Here is a 22,077-nt window from a genome sequence, read left to right as displayed (position 1 = left end):
ACCATCGAGCCCGGATAATTTCTTCTGTATATATTGGTTGGCCAATTAATTTCTTTCTATTTATAGTAGAGACAGGGTCTCGCTCTTGCTCAGGCTGGTTTTGAACTCCTGACCTCGAGCAATGCGCCTGCCTCAGCCTTCCAGAGTACTAGGATTACAGGCGTGAGTCTGTGGGTTTTTTAATTGATAAAAGCCCTGTGTATATCACTGATATTAAGTCTGTTATACATATCCCAGATTTCTTTTTTGTAGTTCACTTAAACAACAACAACAACAACAAAAAACCCTTTGCTTATAAGATGTTCACTCATTTTCCCAGAAATTCCCCTTTGGAGAATTTATCCTAAAAATATACAATGCCAGGCACAGTGGCTCATACCTATAATCCTAGTACTTTGAGAGGCTGAGGCAGGAGGATTGCTTGAGGCTAGGAGTTCAAGATTAGCCTGGCAATATACAGAGACCTCATTTCTTAAAAAAAAGAAAAAGAAAAAAAGAAAAAGAAAAAACATATAGAAGACTTTACTTTCAAGGATATTCACTAAAGTATTATGTATAGTGGCAAAAAAAATCACCTGTAAACAAAAGTTCAACAATGGACGACTGGTTAAATCAAATTATGTTAAATACATAGTAATTAAAATGATACTGAGGCCAGGCGTGGTGGCTCACGCCTGTAATCCTAGCACTCTGGGAGGCCCAGGCGGGAGGATCACTCAAGGTCAACAGTTCAAAACCCGCCTGAGCAAGAGCAAGACTCCATCTCTACTAAAAATAGAAAGGAATTAATTGGCCAACTAAGTATATATAGAAAAAATTAGCCAGGCATGGTGGCGCATGCCTGTAGTCCCAGCTACTTGGGAGGCTGAGGCAGCAGGATCGCTTGAGCCCAGGAGATTGAAGTTGCTGTGAGCTGGGCTGACGCCATGGCACTCTACCCTGGGCAAAGAGTGAGACTCTATCTCAAAAGAAATAAATAGAAATTAAAAAAATAACAATACTGAAAATATTGAGTGATATTAAAACATACTAATAACTAAAAGCACAAATAATGCTAGGCTCCAACTTATAAACACCAAAAACCTATTTTAGCTAGGCACAGAAAAAGATTATATTTACACAAAAGTGGTTAATTCTGGGTACTGGGAATAAATGTTGATCTTCCTTCTTTTCTCCTATGAACATATTTGAAAAGGAACGTTTAAAATTTAGCATAGCTTATAATTATAATTACACAGATATAACATCGTTACAGTGTATCACGCATAGTTTATTATCTGCAACCTTACAAACTTTTGCTTCATTCAATAAAAGTCAAGCAAATTGGTTATCTTTTTTATACCTGAGTTTCCTCATCTGGTAAGGATAATAGTATCTACCTTGATTTAAATCACAGGGAGGTTGTACAAATTAAATTCACTGTAAGCTACACAGAAAATAGCACTTACAACATAATATTATTTACATTTAACCATGATTATTATTGCTTTGAATATAAATGCAATGGAAACATTAATGATACCTTTAAAAAGAATATTTTTTACTTGCCCAAGGAAAAAAAAGAAGAAAAGGTTGCTTGCCAAGACATTGCAAGGGAAGATATAGTAAATTATTCAACAAACATTTACTAATTGCCTACTATATGCCAAGCTGGGCCTGGGGTGGGAAGTGGGTGGAAAGTGTAAGACAGTCTCTATCTCATGTACTTCTGGTGGATGATCCATGTCAATCCCACAGACAGGATCATAGGCCATTGTCCCTAGAAACCCAAGAGGCAAAACACTGACGGAGGCAAAGTATGTCTACCAAGGCAGTAAACAGTTAGGTTTGACCATCAGTGATCAGCTAAGCCAGGTATGGGAGCTAAGCCCCCTCACAGAGTTATGGTGAGACACTACCAAATGTAACCTACATCAGTTTTACATCGGCTAAAGTGAAATTAGGGGACAAATAGGTTGGGGATGCCCCATTCTTGAGGGGTTCCCCTGGTAAGCATAAGGGGGAATTCCCTTGAATATGGTAGAACCCTAACAGTAAAGATAGGGGTTATCGGGGAGAACACATCCCTGCTTGCTAGTAGGAGACTGGAAGGGGTTGGGGAATCCCTAAAAACTCCATTTATAGAATAGGAGATCCCCTTCTATTACTCAAAGTTCCCTTGTTACCGACTATTCTGAGAGATTTGTGATTACTATCACCTTGAGCTTTGTTTCTGACTCTATCTCCCTTTGGGGTATAGTGGAAGACAACTGGATACACATATGTATATATAATGATAAATACATAAATAGTGCATAAATAGGCATGCACATACACACACACACAGACCACACCATTTACTGATACTGTTTGGCCATTAGTTCAGTGGTCCTAGAATTTAAGTCATTTATTTGTATTACTTGAATCTAGTGTCATTCATGCCTAATCAGTCCATATTCAAACAAAATTCCAGATAGAATACAATATGGATTTTACAAAACATAAGGTAGGATATATGTCTGAGAATTGTGTCAAAACGCAGTTCTGACACAATTAACACCACTATGGATCCAAATGTCTTCAGTCAATTCTGGCACCACTAGAAAGAAAAATAATAACATTAGTACGAATTTATATAATGCCTATTATGTAATAAGGACACCAGATGAGAAGAAGCAAAGATTTGAATTTAACAGTTGTGGAATGAAAACAGGCTTTGAAATAGAAATAAAAATTCTTAAGTCCATTTTCACTTCCCATCACCTTAATACTAAATAAGTAATTAACTCAGTAACTCTTCCTTTTTTTTTTTTTTTAATGGGGAGAAGCCTGTAGTGGTTAGAATATAATAAAGGTACTTATTTTCAAAATGCCTAGAATTTTTAAAGGAATGCACTGAGGACAAAGCATGGTGTTATTACTATTATACTAACATATTCTTCCATTTGTGGTACATGTTATACACAGCCACAGTAGTCAGAATTCTCTCATTTCTCTAGGGTACAAATTAGGTCAAGATCACAGACTCTTCAATTTTCCAACAATTAACACAAAGCAGTACAAAAAGGAAAATATCTACAACTGTACCATCCTGAGGACCTATAGCAGAATTTCAAGCTGTTGATCACTGGTGGCTGGGTGACAATACAGATAGGTAACCATACACTTATTACTGGAAAAATAACTCAAAGCCCAAATCTTTTTGTGGCAGGGTAGTTTTATCATTCTTTACATAAAAATTCTATCTATAAAGTAGAACTAATATTTTTGTTTGAGATACAACACTGCTCATTTACACGGGTACTAAAATTATAGTGAATTAAATGAAAGTTGTTTTGAATAAATCTATGCAATCAATATATTTGAGTCTGGATGTGCATTCATGTATTTAGACCATTAAAAAATGCTAAGACAGGCCAGGCCTGGTAGCTCACTCCTGTAATCCTAGCACTCTGGGAGGCCGAGGCAGGTGGATTGCTCGAGGTCAGGAGTTCGAAACCAGCCTGAGCAAGAGCAAGACCCCATCTCTACTATAAATAAAAAGAAATTAATTGGCCAACTAATATATATAGAAAAAATTAGCTGGCCATGGTGGCACATGCCTGTAGTCCCAGCTACTCAGGAGGCTGAGGCAGCAGGATTGCTTGAGCCCAGGAATTTGAAGTTGCTGGGAGCTAGGCTGACACCACAGCAGTCACTCTAGCCTGGGCAACAAAACCAGATTCTGTCTCAAAAAAAAAAATTTGTTTTTAAGTTAATCTTGAAAAACATACAATATTATACAAAGTTTTAATTTTACTCTTATTTTTAAAATAGGAAAATATTTCTGGAGAATAAAAATTATAAAATGATAGGGCCTAAAAATTGTATGGTGTGCTCTTCATAAAACATATAATCCTACATTAATATATTATGTAGGAGATTCAAGCCTCTAATATAACTCTTCCCATTAGATAATCTATAACTGTAATGAGTTCCTGTATTAATATATTTCTTACTTTTTCTATGCACAAATGCATTAATGTAAAAAAAACTACCCTACCCTACTTTTTTAATTCAACAATTACTTTGAACATACTTTATATTAGTTTGTGATTAGAATATATTCTGATAAATATATCTCTTAAAAGGGTAAAAAGCCACTCCATAGTTTGACATCTTTTTTTTTTTACCTGAAATAGGCTCGAACAAAAGTAACATAAAATTCACCTTACAGTGTGAATCTGTGAATGAGTCTAAACATATTAGTATTTGCTAAATTTAGAACATGAAAAATTTTAAAACGAAGAGTTCTATAAGGTAGAACTTTCTGATGTATTTAAATACGACCCTGCCTTTTCTGAAAAACATCGACTGAGATTATAATCATGGGAGTTCCATTTCCAGCTCATTCTGTTCTTAATCAATCTAAAACTGCACGTGCAATGTAAACAGTTTTAAAAAGTCTCAAAAAATTAATCCCTGTCTTTAAAGCCCTGATCGTCGGAGCCGCACACAACCTCCGTGCAGGCAGACTCCTCCCGCTTCTGGGGAAAACCCTGCCTAATATTTATAACGTTATGACATACTGTAATACTCACAAGGTGGTTGTAGAAGTATAAACACGACTGGAGTTATCTGATTGGCTGCTGGTGATGTAACACCCATGTCAATACTTCCCAGTGAACGCACGTGTTCGACCTTTTATTTAAATTTCCATTTCATCACAGCAATAAGACACTCGGGGCGGTGCGTTTTCTGCGAAAAGATGATCGCCGTGGACCTGAGGCGCTGCCTCGCGCGGCGCACCGCAGGAGGTGCCGGCGGTGGTCGCCGCCTCGCGTGAGAGGCAGCGCCTGGTCCAGCCTTTGTGAAGGAACAAAATAAGTTCACTTCCTCGGGCACCGCCGCCCACCCCCGGCGAATGACAGGGCTGGAGCGCAGCTCCCACCGCACAGTGTTCGCAAAGTCCCAGGTGAACTCGTGGCGAGAGAAGGAAAATGTGCGTCCCGGGCACGGGTAGGTGCGTGTGGGCAGCGGGGAGGCGGCCAGAGCCTGACACTCGCCAGCTGTTCGTGCTCCGCGCAGCCCGGCCCCGGCCGCACACGCCCGCCCCTCCCCGAGACCCCCGGCCAGCCGCCCGGCCTTTTGTCCCCCGCCCCTCCGCCGACTTCCTTCCCCGCGGCCGCACCCCCGCCCCCAGGCCGGAGGCGCGGCCCAGCCCCTTTCCCGGTCCCCAGGCGCCCCCACCCCACCCCACCCCAGCCCAGCCCCAAGCCCAGCCCCCCTCCCCCAGCCCGGCCCCCACCCTTTCCCCCTCCAGCGGTTACTGCTACCCCGGTGCATTGTGGGCGCACGGTCCGTTGTTCATTTGCCATTCGACCTCCGCCAGGGCCTGGTCGGACGGAAACGCTCCGCCGGCTTTATTGTCGGTTCGTTATGTGGCGGAGCCCAGCAGTTTAACGTGCCTCTCGTCCGCAGCGCCTCGGAAGCCCGCGGTGGCGTCGGGACTCGTCGGCGCGCCGGAGGAAGGATATCTGTTTGGAGGGTCGGTGTGTGCGCGCGGCTTTAAAGAGGGGGCAGCGGAGGGACCCCCGCACTCCGCCTCTCAACTTCGAAGGCCCCACGCGACCCGGGCTCGCTCCTCACCTCTCCGCCGCCCGCCCCCTTCTCCGCGCGGGACGCTGCTCGGAGCGTAGCGGGGCGGGGGTGGAGGACGCCGAGAGCGGTCGGAGGCGGCGGCGGCCCGGCCGCAGCGGCGGCGGCGGCGGACGCGTGCGGCAGTCCCGGGAGCGAGCGCGAGCCGGCGGCGGGGCAGGAGGGCGAGGCCGAGCCCCAGCCCCGCGAGACCGGAACGCCGGGGGCGGGGGCGGGATCGAGACGCAGGGGGAGCCGCGGGGAGCGCGCGGGACACGGCCCGAGGCCGCGCGCGAGCCGGGGCAGCGGGCGGCGGCGCGCGCCATGTCGTTCAGTGAGATGAACCGCAGGACGCTGGCGTTCCGAGGAGGCGGGTTGGTCACCTCCGGCGGCGGCGGCTCCACGAACAATAACGCTGGCGGGGAGGCCTCAGCTTGGGCTCAGCAGCCGCAGCCCAGACAGCCCCCGCCGGCAGCGCCGCCAGCGCTTCAGCAGCCCAATGGGCGGGGGGCCGACGAGGAAGTGGAATTGGAGGGCCTGGAGCCCCAAGACCTGGAGGCCTCCGCTGGGGCGGCCGCCGAGGAAGCCAAGGAGTTGCTGCTCCCCCAAGACGCGGGCGGCCCCACCTCGCTCGGCGGCGGTGGCGCGGGGGGCCCCCTGTTAGCGGAAAGGAACCGTCGGACTCTGGCCTTCCGAGGAGGCGGCGGCGGCGGGGGTCTCGGCAACAATGGCAGTAGCCGCGGCCGCCCGGAGACCTCGGCGTGGCGCCTGAGGCATTTCAATGGGCGAGGGCCGGCGGCTGTGGATCTGGAGTTGGACGCGCTGGAGGGGAAGGAGTTGATGCAGGACGGCGCGTCCCTGAGCGACAGCACCGAAGACGAGGAGGAGGGGGCGAGCTTGGGCGACGGCAGCGGGGCGGAAGGCGGCAGCTGCAGCAGCAGCAGGCGGTCGGGCGGCGATGGCGGGGACGAAGTGGAGGGCAGCGGGGTGGGAGCTGGCGAAGGAGAGACTGTCCAGCACTTCCCGCTCGCGCGGCCCAAGTCTTTAATGCAGAAGCTACAGTGCTCCTTCCAGAGCTCCTGGCTCAAGGACTTTCCCTGGCTGCGTTATTCCAAGGATACTGGCCTTATGTCTTGCGGCTGGTGCCAAAAGACCCCTGCGGATGGGGGGACCGTGGATCTTCCCCAACTGGGGCATGATGAGCTTTCGCGAGGGACCCGCAACTACAAGAAAACCCTTTTGCTGAGGCACCACGTCTCCACCGAGCACAAACTCCACGAAGCCAACGCCCAGGTACAGTATATCCTGCTCCTACTTCTTGAGATCTTTTGGAAAGGTTTAGCAGCAAAAAGAAGGAAAAAACCATTTTTCTAGGTGAAGGCATCGTTCCAGTTGAGAGGTGCAGGGAGCATAAGCATGGGGATTTAGAAACCCTGAGACACAAGTTTTCAAAAGTTGTGTGTGTGTTGGGGGAAAGGGGGTGGACTGACAATTTTCTAATCGTAGCGCTGAAGTATGTTTTATGACTCAGATTTCCTTGCTTATCAGATTGAATCAGAAAGAGAGGTTGAAGTTTTTAACCTAAAAGGTTGACTTGCGGTCATTTTATTAGCTGTGATTTTGGAGAAGCTGCTTTATGTTAATAGATGTTTAATGTGCTGGTGGAAGTCAAATCTGGCAACTCTTTGAAGAATGGATTAAACAATTTCCTTAACCTTTAACGCTAACCCTTTCAGGAAAACAGCCGAAAAAATTCTTTATGTCCGGTCAAGATAATGTGAGATATGAGAGCAATATGTAAATGAGGAGGAAGCTATTTGGAACTCCTTTCTCTTGTGAATAATTTTTCTAAATTCATAAGTGTTGAACTTTATTACCAGGGCTTTTTGCTAAATTATTGTCGTTTTGCTTGTTTCACTTCTACCCAGATTTCTGTGCTGAGATTTTTTTCATATCGTTCCTTTTCAGTTTCTTATAAATGCAGCTTACATTAAGTACTTTAAACTTAGCATTAGAAATGCTTGATGCGAACTTCATTTGCATCAAGTAGTTGATTTGGACTGATAGGCAATTTATTTACCAAACTCTTTGAAAATCCCACGTCCTTTCTTACAAAACAAGTAAGCTGTACTTTAGTTCCTTAGTCCTTGTTTTAACCTATCTAGACTAAAGATAGTAAGTAGCCTTACTATTTTGATATCTTTTCAAACCAAACAGATGTTGATCAGTCTTTTTTTACGACTTAGACTACCTGTGGTGGTAGATGGAATTCATTCTTTTGTATCGGTAGCCAGTCACTGGTTTTAGAAAGTTAACTCAAATATTAGTTTATTGGAGTGATCCTGCTGTTCAGCACACTTATACTAGAGTTAATTAAGCACACCAGTAACCCAATAAAGCACCCATGTTTCTCAGAAGTCAGGGCTTTAACTTTAAAGCACAGGGTTATTTTTTTCCCAGTGGACAATGCAGTAGTTTTTTGTTTTGTTTTGCATAAATTTTAGTTGCCTAAGTCCTACAAGGAAGGTCACTTATATATCTTTAAAGCCCAGAAAAGTTTAGTAAGTTGTCCTAACTCTTAAAAGTCAGGGTGACTACTGAGACTAAGCGCCTATAAGGAATGTCGTAATGGAAAAGGAATGGGTTTGTAGTAAATCTGGGTTCAGATCTCAGCTTTCTGCAATTACTAGCTTTGTGAGCTTGGACAGTGGAGTGAGATAGAACTAACATTTCCTTGTTTTCTCTGTGCCAAACACACATTTGATTTACTCTGGAAAATATTTTTGTTCCCATTTTACAGAAGAGGAATCTAAGGCTTTAAACGGTTAGGTAATATTCCTGGAGTTATTTATAAAGATGATGGAGGTGTGGGGGACTTGTGAAAATGAGTTTAATTTTTCAAATAATAGTAGGTTGGTTATTTAGAAAATTTTTAAAAAAGAATTGGAATGAATTTTCTTAATCTACTGTGGACCAGTTACTCCTTATCAGCATACTCTCTCCCTGTAGGCAAATTTGAGTGAGAATGCAAATTATAGTTAGCTGCTTAGTGAACCTGAAATCAGAGGAAGGGGAATTAGTTGGATAACCTTAAGGTAGACTTAGCTGAGGTGTATCCTTCCCCCTAGGCATATATCTGGATCATGGAATTGCTAGGTAAAACCTTTTCCAAACTTGACCTCTGAACTGTGCCTTTGTTCCTCTTTTCCCTCTTGAAATTCCCTTTCTTTTTTTTTTTTTTTTTTTTTTTTTTTTTTTTTTGAGACAGAGTCTCACTCTGTCGGCCCAGCTACAGTATTGTGGCATCAGCCTAGCTCACAGCAACCTCAAACTCCTGGGCTCAAGCAATGCTTCTGTCTTAGCCTCCCGAGTAGCTGGGACTACAGGCATGTACCACCTTGCCCGGCTAATTTTTTATATATATTTTTAGTTGGCCAGTTTCTTTATATTTTTAGTAGAGACGGGATCTAGCTCTTGCTCAGGCTGGTTTTGAACTCCTGACCTTGAGTGATCCTCCCACCTTGGCCTCCCAGAGTGCTAGGATTACAAGCGTGAGCCACCACGCCTGGCCAAAAAATAGCATCTTTACACCTCCCCAAATTAATCTCTTAATATCACATATTTAATCGGTGTTAAAAATTCCATTGTCTCATTGGATTAGAATATATCGCTTGGTTATATTCCTATTACCTAGGGTGTGTGCACTTGGCCCAAAATTCCCTTTGAATATAATTTTCAGGCCATCTCCTTTAGAACATTCTCATTAGATTGAGGACAGTACAATTTAGTAAGTCACGTTTGTCTACCATCACTTACTCAATTGTTTTGTATTGGTGACCTTGATTGGATTTGGGGTGTTTCCACTTTGAATTGATCCTAATCATTTTAGTTTCCTTATAATAACTTTAACTAGTTTGGGGCTATATCTTGCTATCAACCTCAGGTACCACCTACATATCCCTTTGTCTTAATGAGTGACAGATTCCTGGTCTATTTTATTCCTTTGGGGAGAGTTCAATTTTTTTGTTGCCCTGCAGCTTCTGATTACCTGTAGGAGGCAGTATAACACAGCCTGTAAGAGCATTCTTAGGCTTAAGGTCAGGGGGACTTGGGTCCTAATACTCTACTGTCTTGGCAGGCAAGTTAGTTAACTTCTAGTTTCCTCATGTATGCAAAGTATATGTGCCAGCACATAACCACTTAGAAAATAATTGCCATTATTTATTATCATTATTATTTATTTTTATTGTAGATAAGTATTTGTAACAAGATGTTTCCTGTGGCCACCTTTACGGAAACACTCGATTCTAGAAAGCAAATCAATTATTAAAAAAATATCTCCAGAGACTTTGGCTGTCAGATTCTTTGAACATTCTGAGCCTATTTTTCATCATTCTCAGCTTCACAAAGTATATATTGCATTAGCTTTCTCTTGTCTTAAAAACATGGAAATGAGAATTCTGGAATTCTTGAGGCAAGAATTCAGTTCGTGGCTAGGAGAACTTTATTCCCTTTATTTTCCCCATTATTTTTATTTTTCATTTAAAGAGGCCTGTTTTTTGAGGAGTTTGGCCAAGTCTCAGTACAGTTGTGTACTGCATAATGTTTACATCAACGATGGACTGCAACATACTATGATGGTGCCATAAGATTATAATGGAGCTGAAAACTATTGCCCAGTGATATCATAAAGTCATAGAAAAATATTTCTTGTAGCTTAAAAATTTTTTTTTTTTTTTTGAGACAGAGTCTCACTTTTATGCTCAGGCTAGAGTGAGTGCCATGGTGTCAGCCTAGCTCACAGCAACCTCAATCTCCTGGGCTCAAACGATCCTACTGCCTCAGCCTCCCAAGTAGCTGGGACTACAGGCATGCACCACCATGCCCAGCTAGTTTTTTGTATATATATTTTTAGTTGGTCAATTGATTTCTCTCCGTTTTTGGTAGAGACGGGGTTTCAGGCTGGTTTGGAACTCTTTTTTTTTTTTTTTTTTTTTTGAGACAGCGTCTCACTTTGTTGCCCAGGCTAGAGTGCCGTGGCGTCAGCCAGCCTAGCTCACAGCAACCTCAAACTCCTGGGCTCAAGTGATCCTCCTGCCTCTGCCTCCCAAGTAGCTGGGACTACAGGCATGCGCCACCATGCCCGGCTAATTTTTTGTATATATATATTTTTAGTTGGTCAATTAATTTCTTTCTATTTTTTAGTAGAGACGGGGTGGGGGGGTGTCTCGCTCAGGGTGGTTTCGAACTCCTGACCTCGAGCAATCCTCCCGCCTCAGCCTCCCAGAGTGCTAGGATTACAGGCATGAGCCACCACGCCCAGCTTGGTTTGGAACTCCTGACCTTGAGTGATCCTCCCGCCTCAGCCTCCCAGAGTGCTAGGATTACAGGCGTGAGCCACCACGCCCGCCCCGTGTAGCTTAAATTTATAGTAGTATACAGTAATGTCTTTAGGCCTTCACATTCAGTCAGCACTCACTCATCCAGAGCAACTTCCAGTCGTACAGGCTCCATTCATGGTAAGTGCTCTGTACAGGCATGCCATTTTTTTATAACATATTTTAGTGCACCTTTTTTTTTAACATTTTGATATGTTTAGATATACAGATACTTATTGTGTTATAATTGTCAACAGTCTTCAGTATAGAGGTGAGCTGTGCAGGTTTGTAGCCTAGGAGCAGTAATAGGCTATCCTATGTAGCCTAGGTATGTGGTAGGCTATAAGGCTATACCATCTAGGTTTGTGCAAGTACACTCACTCTATGTTTGCACAACAATGAAATTGACACATTTCTCAGGTGGGAATCCATGTTAAGCAGTGCATGACTATTATGTCACTAAGGGTTTCTTAAGCTTTTTTTTTTTTTTGCAAACAGTCTCACTTTGTTGCCTGGGCTAGAGTGCCCTGGCATCAGCCTAGCTCACAGCAACCTCACACTCCTGGGCTCAAGCAGTCCTTTTGCCCCAGCCTCCTTAGTAGCTAGGACTGCAGGCATGCGCTACCATGCCTGGCTAATTTTTTCTATATATTTTTAGTTGTCCAACTAATTTCTATTTTTAGTAGAGGGGTCTAACTCTTGCTCAGGCTGGTCTTGAACTCCTGAGATCAAATGATCTACCCACCTTGGCCTCTGGGAGTGCTAGGATTACAGGCGTGAGCCCCCATGCCCGGGCCTTTCTTAAGCTTTCTGTATATCAGAAAAGAATCAGAAAAGTAATTTTTGTTAATTCCTTGGTGGTGACCAAAAAGTTTATTTTTGTTAATTGGACCTTGGTTATTAAGGACTGTTCATAGGAGAGACTTTAAAAACACATTTTCTGAAGCTGTGTTCAGAGCGTTCTATTTCAGAGTTATCCCTGTATTTATAAGGATGTGAGGGACAGTTTAGAGTTTTGAGTAACAACTGACTATCTGCACAGTCAAGTTCAATGATTTGCTGATTCAGGCTTTGACCATTTGGCCCAGAGGCCTTGAAAATTGCCTTAATAACAGTAATTACCGTTGTGTCTTCATTTAGACCACTCTCTACCCAGTTTTAAAATTTTCATACCTTAAATCACACATTGTGTCAACTCCTTCTATTTTACTAAACCTAAAACATGCACCCAATTGTATTGTTGTAAATTTAGTTAACCTTTCCAGAAATTAAATCGTGAATTCAGACCAGTGATCTGATTGATATTACTCATTGGCATATGTTGATATCAGCAGCTGGAGCAAACAGAAGGTCAGGCAGATCTACTAGCCTTTGCTTTTGGCAAAAGTAAGTCCCTGGCCAGGTGGGGTGGCTCGTGCCTGTAATCCTAGCACTCTGGGAAGTAGAGGTGGGAGAGTTGCTTGAGATCAGGAGTTTGAGACCAGCCTGAGCAAGAGCCAGACCTCATCTCTACCAAAAATAGAAAAATTAGCCTGGTGTGGTAGTGGCCACCTATAGTCCCAGCTGCTCTGGAGGCTGAGGCAGGAGGATCACTTGAGCCTAGGAGTTTGAGGTTGCAGTGAGCTAGGATGTTGCCACTGTACTCTACCCAGAGCGACAGGGTAAGACTGTCTCAAAAAAGAAAAAATCCCAAAGGTATATTGGTTGACTGGCTGGCTGATTTTTTTTAACAATTTAGAAAAAAAAATCTAAAAGACCTTTCGCTTAGGAGAAATAGATATTATTAATTTATTTACTGGGCCTACAGACTCATATTTGTTATTCATTGTGTTTGATTCAGTAAGAGCTTGTGTTTTTCAAATTTTTAGTAGTGTGTCCAACTAAATCTTATTGTATATATGACATTGGCTTCTTTCTCTTAAATTATGGTATATTAGGTTGATGCAAGGAACTGGAGATAAAATCATAAATAAGACATTCTCTGTGTCCTCAAGGAACTTGTAGTCTAGTTTGGAACGACAGTCTTCTTTTTTTTTTTTTGGTGAAATAGAATCTCACTCTGTTGCCCAGGCTAGAGTGAGTGCCATGGCATCAGCCTAGCTCACAGCACCCTCAAACTCCTAGGCTCAAGTGGTCCTACTGCCTCAGCCTCCCAAGTAGCTGGGACTAGAGAGGCATGCCACCATGCCAGGCTAATTTTTTCTATATATATTAGTTGGCCAGTTAATTTCTTTCTATTTATAGTAGAGACAGGGTCTTGCTCTTGCTCAGGCTGGTTTCAAACTCCTGACCTGGAGCAATCTGCCCGCCTTGGGAACGACAGTCTTGACAATAAAATGATGCAGATAGCATGTTAGCAATATGTTCAGGGTGAAGACTGTAAAGGGAGTGATCAGTTCTCCTGCAAAGAGGAAGCTTGTAACTGGCTCTTGAATTTAATTGTGTTAAATGAATACGTGTTGACCATGGAGGGAAGGGCATTCAGGCAGTGCAGTTGGAAGCAGCATGAGGGAAATGGAAAATGGTGTCTTTTTATTTTTTTATCTTTTACGGTCTTGATCTGTAAGGCCAGATTGCATTGGTGTGATCATAGCTCGCAGAATGTGGGCTCAGGTGATCCTCCCGGATAGTTGGGACCACCATGCCCAGCTTAATTTAAACTTTTATTTTTGTAGAGACGAAGTCTACAAGATACGTTGTTCAGACTGGTTAAGAACTCCTGGCCTCAAACATTCTTTGCACCTCAGCCTCTAAAGTGCTCGGATTATAGGCATGAGCCACGCGCTTGGCCAAAAATGGTATCTTGATGTATCTGAGACAGTGGATAATTTGGTTGCTGATTAAGACGAAAAATCAAGTTTGAATAGGTAGACTCCAGATCCTGGAGGATCTCTTGTGCTAAAAAAGATTGCATTTTATACAAATGGGCAACAATGGCAGTTGTTAAGCAGGGGAGAATCATAATCAAATGTGTATGTTATTTAGAGGCATCTGCATAGTGTATGTGTGGGTTTCGAATTTGAGGAGAGAACTGGTTGGCTGGATGTTGTCACCTGAAGTCCTCCCCTTCCATTCTCCTCCCCCTCACACTTACAGAATTAGAATTTCTGGAGATAGTACTTAAACCACCAGAGAGGATGCCATTACTCAAGGACGTAGAAGTGACCAGAAAACTGAAAAGGAGACCTTCCCGTCTTTCTCTCCCAACTATTACAATTCATTAGTACCACTAGCAGGTGTTTATTTGACATGTTTGCTGTGTCCTTGTTTGTCCTCATATCCTAGGAAATGACTTTTTTTTCTAAAATTTGGGTTTGGAAATGTAAATAAATGTTTATGTTCTTCCAGTACAGTTGTTCCAGTGGGTTGCTGCTACAAATGTAATGATTTTGATGGTTTTTTTCTTCTGGACGAGGTTCTGGGGCCCCAAGAGGGGGGAGCCCAGAAGTCGCCTTATTTTAATGTTTTTAATGCTTTTAGTTTACACTTTGTTTGTGTTGGAAATGGCTTTTATGCTAATCTATTAATCAAAAAAGGACTGTAATTCTGAGTAGGGAAGTAAATATTAATTACGTGTTGATTTTTAGCTAAAGGGCGTTTTTCTATCATTAGTAGATTGACTATAGGTGTGCTGTTTGAAGTTTATATTACTGAAAACTATTAGCTTCTCTCCCTTTCCCCCACAGAAGAGTGGGAGACTTGGTGGTCTTGTATTCTCTACAAGTAGGTAGCATTATCTAGTTATTTAAGCTAGAATGCTGAAAACTCTGATTTCTCCCTGTTTTATGTCTGTTTCATCACTGAATTTCTGCCAGTTTTACATTTGAGATGATTTTTCTAGGCTCTGTCTCACTTGGCCATTGATATCCATCTTCTCTAATTAAGGTCCTTGTTTTTTTGTTTTTGTTTTTTTTTTACAAAAGCGTTGCACTATTAACAGTAGCTTCCCAACTGGTCACAATATCTGCAGACTTAGTCCTCTGATACTAGTCCTAGCCCTACATTGCTGCTGCAGTCACCTCTGCTCTCTGATAATCCAGTCTAGCTGCTCTGCTTCTGAAAGCTCTAAGGTGCTTGTAGAAGTGGTACTTAATCATTTGGGGCATTCTTATCACTTTTATAATCTGAAAATGATGGACATTTACCTCTGAAAAGTGTGGTTAAGTGCATATTTGCATTTCATGGTTTTTTAAAATCAGTTCTTTCATAAATCTGAAATTCTGAAGATGCTGGATCATCTTAGGTTTTTTTTCCTATGCTGTCTCATTTGTTTAGAGTGCTCATCCTTCCATCCCACTTTTGTATCCTTTAAAGCTCTGCTCAGGTCTCCTTTATTTCAAAAGGCATCCTCACACCTACAAAAAAACTAGATTATACACACCTCTCTTCTGACACCCTTGTTTTATACTCTTGAGTACCTTAAGAGTCTTTCCCACAAGCAGTAACTTCAAATGAGGAAGCAAATCATTTTGGTTCTCAGTGTAGACCCAGGCTAAAGTAGGCATTCAATTAATGCTTATTAATGAGTAGAGTTGGGATTTTTCAAGCTTCCCCCCACTTTGGCTTAAACTTCAGTGGTAATAAGGATTCTTCAAACTTTTGAGAGCATCTTCCTATGAGTAAACTGTTGGCTATTTTGTAGCCTACATCTAGAATTGAATATGAAGAGACATAGGTTATGAGGATTTTAGCTAAATAGACACTTTCTATAGTATCTAAATTTTGGAAGACTTGTTACTAAGGTTTCATTCAAACTAAATTATGATTTTACTTAAGGGCAAGGGCATCTCCACAAATGAAAAAATTCACTTCCTATTTAGGTTTGAAGTAAAATTCCTTAAAATCCTACTTAGCCAGTTTAGATTAATGTCTAGGATAAGTATGTTTTCCTTTTTGGGAAAGGGGATAGAAAAAGTCCTTCACATTTGAAAAGACTAGTTGTGGAAATATTTCAGCCTCTTTACCAGTATTTTTTTCTTATTAGTGATACCTAATGTTATCAGTATACTAAAAGTGGACATAGAACATTAAAGAAGGAAATCAAAGAGGCAGACATCTCAGGAGTTATTAGGAACCTACTTTAAGATTTTTGTGTCTAGTACTAAGAATTTAATTTATTTGGTTCAACAAATAATATTGGCATTTTATTTTAACGCTCTGTGCTTATTTAGCTGTTTTACCCAAACCATCAAATAATAATCTCCTTGGAGAGTACATATACTTTTGACTTAGAAACCCCTCATTTTTGAAGGACATATTTAATAGCTACTACAAACACAGCATAGTGCTTTAATCAGTAGTGAAAAAGAAATTGGTGCTTTTGGTTGTAAAAGCAGGGGATGTTTATGTTCTTGTACAATAGTAATGAGAATAGATAGTGGTTGAATAATGTTTGATTTGTATAGTTTGTGTCAAAATAGGATGGGCAAATGTTTTAGTGGATAGTCTTTTGTATGAGTTATTTTTTTTCTTTTTTTTATACACAATTACTTGGATTAGATGCATGAGTTATTTTTAAAAATTAGGGCATTTGATATGATAAAAGTGTAGAATCTTACAAATTGGGACTGGACCAACAAATTAAGTACAGTGACCATAGCCTAGGATCACTGCTACAGTTAGACGTTTCTACCTCTTAAAGTGTTTTTGACTGCTTGATATACAAACTTGAGGCAGTTGTTGACTCCGTAAATACTAACTCACTGCTTCTACAAACACTTCATGGATGTGGTGCTAAATTTTATTCGGTGTTGAAAGTTTTGCTTCTTGTCAGTATTCATATGTCCACTGCAGTACCTATTAGAAGTTTGAACCAAATTAACTTGGTCAGGTACAGCATGCATAACAAAGCTTAGTGTAAGGCCTGTACACTAAAACAAGATTCGTTGCTCATGTTTGGAATTTCTGTAGAGCATGGGCAAATTAATGAATTTTATTCAAATAGTCTCAAAGGGAGTCCAAGTGAACAATGTTGATGCTTTTATAGAAAGTTATACTGTAGCGGTAATTATATATTTAAGTATTATTTTAGTTTTTGATATATTCCTAAAAGTCCTAAATGCGTTTTAAGTTGGTTTGTATATAAGTTTTTAGGTTATATAAAACAAACTCTTTATTACTTCACTTCCTTTTCCCTCATTCCCCCCCCAAAACAAAAATATGGGAGTTACTCAGGAAGGAGTTTGATTATTTTACTCCTTCCTTGACTATTACTAGTTTTTGCTGAGGTTTGGGTGTTTTGGTAGGAGAAACTAGCTAATTTAGAGCATGGAACATTTTAGTATGGTATGGTGGGCACGAGAGGGTGTGGTGTAAGAGCATTATGCACTTGAGGCACTAGGAAGGGCTGGGGCAGGGCTACTAAGAGTCAGTCAAAAATGAAAGGAAATTCTCTATTTCACATGCTTCATTCTCTAGTGATCATATATTCCAGATTTGCAGGGCTGTCTATACTGTTACATTATCCCAGTGAAACACATGAAAATATTTTGGTTCTTGCAATTGACTTCTCATACCTAAAAGCCATACAAAACTTCCTAGATGTACTGTGGTGTAGTTTCAGAGAATTGGGATTTATTGTGCGTATGGCCTCCAGACTAGGACTCAGAAGTAAAGCTAATAAAAGGTTTAGCCATACTCATGATTGGATTAAATTGAATTTTGTGGTTGTTGAGAAGTCCATCACTTGGAATATTGTTTCTCTGAGAATTCTTTTGCAGTCCTGTCTTCCCTATACCCCTTCCTCTCTTCTCTCTAAGCATATCAATCCTCTCAGCATGTGTTTGCACTCTAGTACACATCTTTCCATGTTTTTCTCCATGCTTATAAAATCATAGATCCATGTGTAGGTATATATTTCATTATTTTATAAAGATGGCCTATGCTTAACTTAATGTTTTATGCCAATGAAAAAATTTTAAAAAATTATTTTATTAATTGGGGAGTACCTTATTCTGTAAAGTACAATGAATGTTCTCCAGAATATGAAAAATTTTAAAACTTAACCTCAATTTCCGGGGCTCAGCGATCCTACTGCCTCAGCCTCCAGAGTAGCAGGGACTACAGGCATGTGCCACCATGCCCAGCTAATTTTTTGTATATATATTTTTAGTTGGTCAATTAATTTATTTCTATTTTTGGTAGAGACGGTGTCGCGCTCAGGCTGGTTTCGAACTCCTGACCTTGAGCAATCCGCCCGCCTGGGCCTCCCAAAGTGCTAGGATTACAGGCGTGAGCCACCACGCCCTGCCGTTGTTTTTTTGAGACAGAGTCTCACTCTGTAGCCCAGGGCTAGAGTGCCTACCTAGCTCACAGCAACCTCAAACTCCTTGGGCTCAAGCAATTCTGCTGCCTCAGCCTCCCGAGTAGCTGGGACTCCAGGCATGAGCCACCATGCCCGGCTAATTTTTTCTATATATATATATATTTTTTTTTTTTTTTAGTTGTCCAATTAATTTCTATTTTTAGTAGAGACGGAGTCTCTGTCTTGCTTAGGCTGGTTTGAACTCCTGACCTTGAGCAATCCTGCTTCGGCCTCCCAGAGTGCTAGGATTACAGGCTCGAGCCACCTTGCCTCAGCCTAAAGTTGTTAATTATAAGTAATAACATAATACTATTATGGATTAGGAAAAATACTCAGGGATAGTAACTTGCCCAAGGACCTATAGTTAATAAGTGGTATAGGCAGCAGCCTGAAATCTAGATCATACTCTTATTTTTTATTGTTTTATCACACAGTTGTTTTATAGGAAATTACTATAACTATAATGAATGCTAGTATGATTGATAAGAGGCAAAATTTATAAACATTTAAGAATTTAGAATTCAGGAATTTTATTCATTGTATAGTATTTATGACCTTAAAAAGATATAAGGCATTTTGAAAGTTGGTAAATTTACATAACTGGATATCCTTATAGTTGAAGCAGATTTTCCTCTTAGGGTCTTAACTTTATCTCTGGCCAGATTTAATTAACTTCATTGACCTAAGCTATTTGATTTCAGTGTTTGCCAAGACTTAAAATTTACTTTTTTATTAATGTCAGTTAGGGTGATAATGCTTAGTGTATTATAACTTGGATATTTTAAGTTCAATCAGAGGAGACTGCTGCTTTCCTATCAGAGATAAAGCAAGCTAATTAGATTCCTATTAAATGAAAGTTTCTTTTCTTAAGAAAATAATTGCCTCTTATTTTAATTTTAAATAATTTTTAACTCATGTCCTTAGCTTATTTTTGAAAATAATATGATGCATATTATTCTTTAAATGAGATACTGCTGATTCTCAATCAGATATGTTTGATTTTTCTTACTGTAGCCATGAGTTGTGCCATGCTATTCACTCCATTTCTTTCAATATTTGGGATCATGCATACATCAACATCAAAATACATGATTACTCACAAATTAGTTTATGTGATTAGTGCTTTTTAAAAATTTGACGTTGATACTTGTTTTCCTTAGTTTGGGGGCTTTAAAAAAGTAAATAAAATATAATGTTAATGTTTTTCATCTAATTACAGGAGTCAGAAATAACATCAGAGGAGGGGTACTGTGACATTAATAGTAGGCCAAATGAGAACTCTTATTGCTATCAACTTCTGCGACAACTAAATGAACAGAGAAAGAAAGGTATTCTTTGTGATGTCAGCATCGTGGTAAGCGGAAAAATCTTTAAAGCTCATAAGAACATCCTGGTTGCAGGCAGCCGTTTCTTTAAGACTTTATATTGCTTTTCAAACAAAGAAATCCCTAACCAAAACAATACTACCCATTTAGATATTGCTGCAGTTCAAGGTTTTTCAGTTATCTTGGACTTCTTGTATTCTGGTAACCTGGTGCTCACAAGCCAAAATGCCATTGAAGTGATGGCAGTGGCCAGCTATCTTCAAATGAGTGAAGTTGTCCAAGCTTGCCGAAATTTCATTAGAGATGCCTTAAATATAAGCCCGAAATCAGAAGCTCCAGAATCTGTAGTTGTGGACTACAATAATAGAAAACCAGTTAATAGAGATGGTCTGTCTTCATCACGGGATCAAAAAATTGCCAGTTTTTGGGCAACGCGGAATCTTACCAATTTGGCAAGTAATGTAAAAATGGAAAATGATGGTTGTAATGTCGAGGAGAGCCAAATAGAAAACTACCAAATGAATGATGGTAGTTGGGTCCAGGATGGATCTCCTGAAATGGCTGAAAATGAATCTGAAGGTCAAACAAAAGTGTTTATTTGGAATAATATGGGATCCCAGGGGATTCAAGAAACTGGCAAAACAAGGAGGAAAAACCAAACTACAAAGAGATTTATTTATAATATACCACCTAATAATGAAACAAATTTAGAAGATTGCTCAGTGATCCAGCCACCTGTTGCCTATGCAGAAGAAAATACGCTGCTCATCAAAGAAGAACCAGGTAAATATTGTATATACAAAGATGTTTCAGTTTTATCTGTTTTTATTCTAATTCTAGTGGGATGCAATCTCAAAGTATATTTTTAAAATATATTTTAATGAAATTTTTATTATAAAAGTAATACTCAATTTGAATGTTTACAAAAGAGGGGAATCACGTAACATTTGGTATATTTTATTTGTCTTTTCTCTAGGCCTGTATGTTTAGGTTTCTTCAGTTTTATTAATAACCAGGCATCACATATATTGTTAAGGAATATGGACTTCCCTGAATGTGTAGTTCTTTGACTTTTTTTTTTTTTGAGACAGAGTCTCACTTTGTTGCCCAGGCTAGCATGAGTGCCTTCGCTGTCAGCCTAGCTCAACAGCAACCTCAAACTCCTGGGCTCAAGCAATCCTGCTGCCTCGGCCTCCTGAGTAGCTGGGACTACAGGCATGTGCCACCATGCCTGGTTAATTTTTTGTATATATATATTAGTTGGCCAATTAATTTATTTCTATTTTATAGTAGAGATGGGGTCTCGCACTTGCTCAGGCTGGTTTCGAACTCCTGAGCTCTAGCAATCCCCCTGCCTTGGCCTCCCAGAGTGCTAGGATTACAGGTGTGAGCCACCACGCCCGGCCTCTTTGACTTTCTTGATCTTTCGTCTCTGCTTACACTTAATGATCTTTTTTTGGTATTTAAACATTTAAGTTTTTCATAGAATTTTGCAAAATTATAAGATTAGAGTATTCTAATTAGAGCTACTATTCTCACCACAAATTTTACAGAAGCTGGAATAATTTGTCCATTGTCACTTTCTAATTTTCAATCACCTTTGCTTATTTAAGAGAGAGACCTATAAGATCTTTCTTTTTAATATATTCCCCCAAACATGTATGCAAGAATCTCAGCATATCACATTGATGGGTGGAGAATTTTTAAAAAGTGGAGTTGGGGGGAGTATCATTGTTAAAGAATGTAAATAGATTTGAAACTTTTCTTTACCTTTAGTTTCATCTGGCTGGGCCTGTCTTTATTTGAAACAGCAGCTCAGTGGGTTTTGAGGTTTCCTATGCATACCCTAAGCTTGTCCACCACTGTCATACGTGATTTAATGTTTGTTTTGCTTCAAAGCACTATAACTTTTCAGTGTCTGATTTACATTATGCTGGTCATCTGAGAATGGAATACATTTTGTTAAGAAGAATCACTGGTTCCCAGAGGGCAAAATGTGCCATAGTAATTCTGTGAAATGGTTCATCTGTCTCTTTAGATTTGACTTAGTTTTCAGTGGTAGAAATTTTAACTTGTGTAAAAATATGCATGTATGTATAATGAATACTGTTTGCTGATCTTTTTTCTTGTTCTTTACATCAAGTTTTAGCTATTAAACCCTTGAGGAAGTTAAATAAAGTATTATGGGTAGACAGACTCCTTAGCTAGCATTTTGTATTTGCTTACTTATTAATAATTAGAAGACTTTGAAAATTGATGCCACGTATAACTTGAGTTTTTTTTAAAAAAAACAAAACATTAATATTGAACCACAATGCATACTTCCAAAAATAACATTAGTAGCAATTGTTAGCAAGTATCTTTCACATCTTATAAAACATAATTTTATTTTTATGTCATAGATGCCATTTTGGTATCTGAACTTCACTTAACTTACAAATTTGGTTGATCAGTGAAGTCCTGTGTTCCAACTTTT

At 40.5% G+C, this 22,077-nt stretch overlaps 1 protein-coding gene and 1 long non-coding RNA gene across 2 annotated transcripts in view; one reads left to right on the top strand and one right to left on the bottom strand.

Annotated features, from left to right (window-relative positions):
* Positions 1–1,249: 1,249 nt before the first annotated feature.
* LOC105857583 (uncharacterized) lies at positions 1,250–5,758 on the bottom strand. The gene is made up of 4 exons (XR_001147749.2): positions 5,608–5,758; positions 5,295–5,495; positions 4,560–4,716; positions 1,250–2,578 (listed from the first exon to the last, which is right to left on the bottom strand). It is a non-coding gene; the product is annotated as an uncharacterized LOC105857583 (long non-coding RNA).
* A 34-nt stretch (positions 5,759–5,792) lies between these two features.
* Positions 5,793–22,077, top strand: part of ZBTB10 (zinc finger and BTB domain containing 10) — a 38,595-nt gene continuing 22,310 nt past the window's right edge. Inside the window, exons 1-2 of the mRNA XM_012740021.3 lie at positions 5,793–6,888; positions 19,496–20,384. Of these exons, the coding sequence (XP_012595475.1) occupies positions 5,920–6,888; positions 19,496–20,384 (1,858 nt within the window). The 5' untranslated portion in view covers positions 5,793–5,919. The remainder of the gene's footprint in view (positions 6,889–19,495; positions 20,385–22,077) is intronic.

The sequence above is a fragment of the Microcebus murinus genome, chromosome 7 (genome assembly GCF_040939455.1).
Source record: "Microcebus murinus isolate Inina chromosome 7, M.murinus_Inina_mat1.0, whole genome shotgun sequence".
Taxonomy (NCBI): Eukaryota; Metazoa; Chordata; class Mammalia; order Primates; family Cheirogaleidae; genus Microcebus; species Microcebus murinus.
This window is presented reverse-complemented; position numbering and strand designations above follow the sequence as displayed.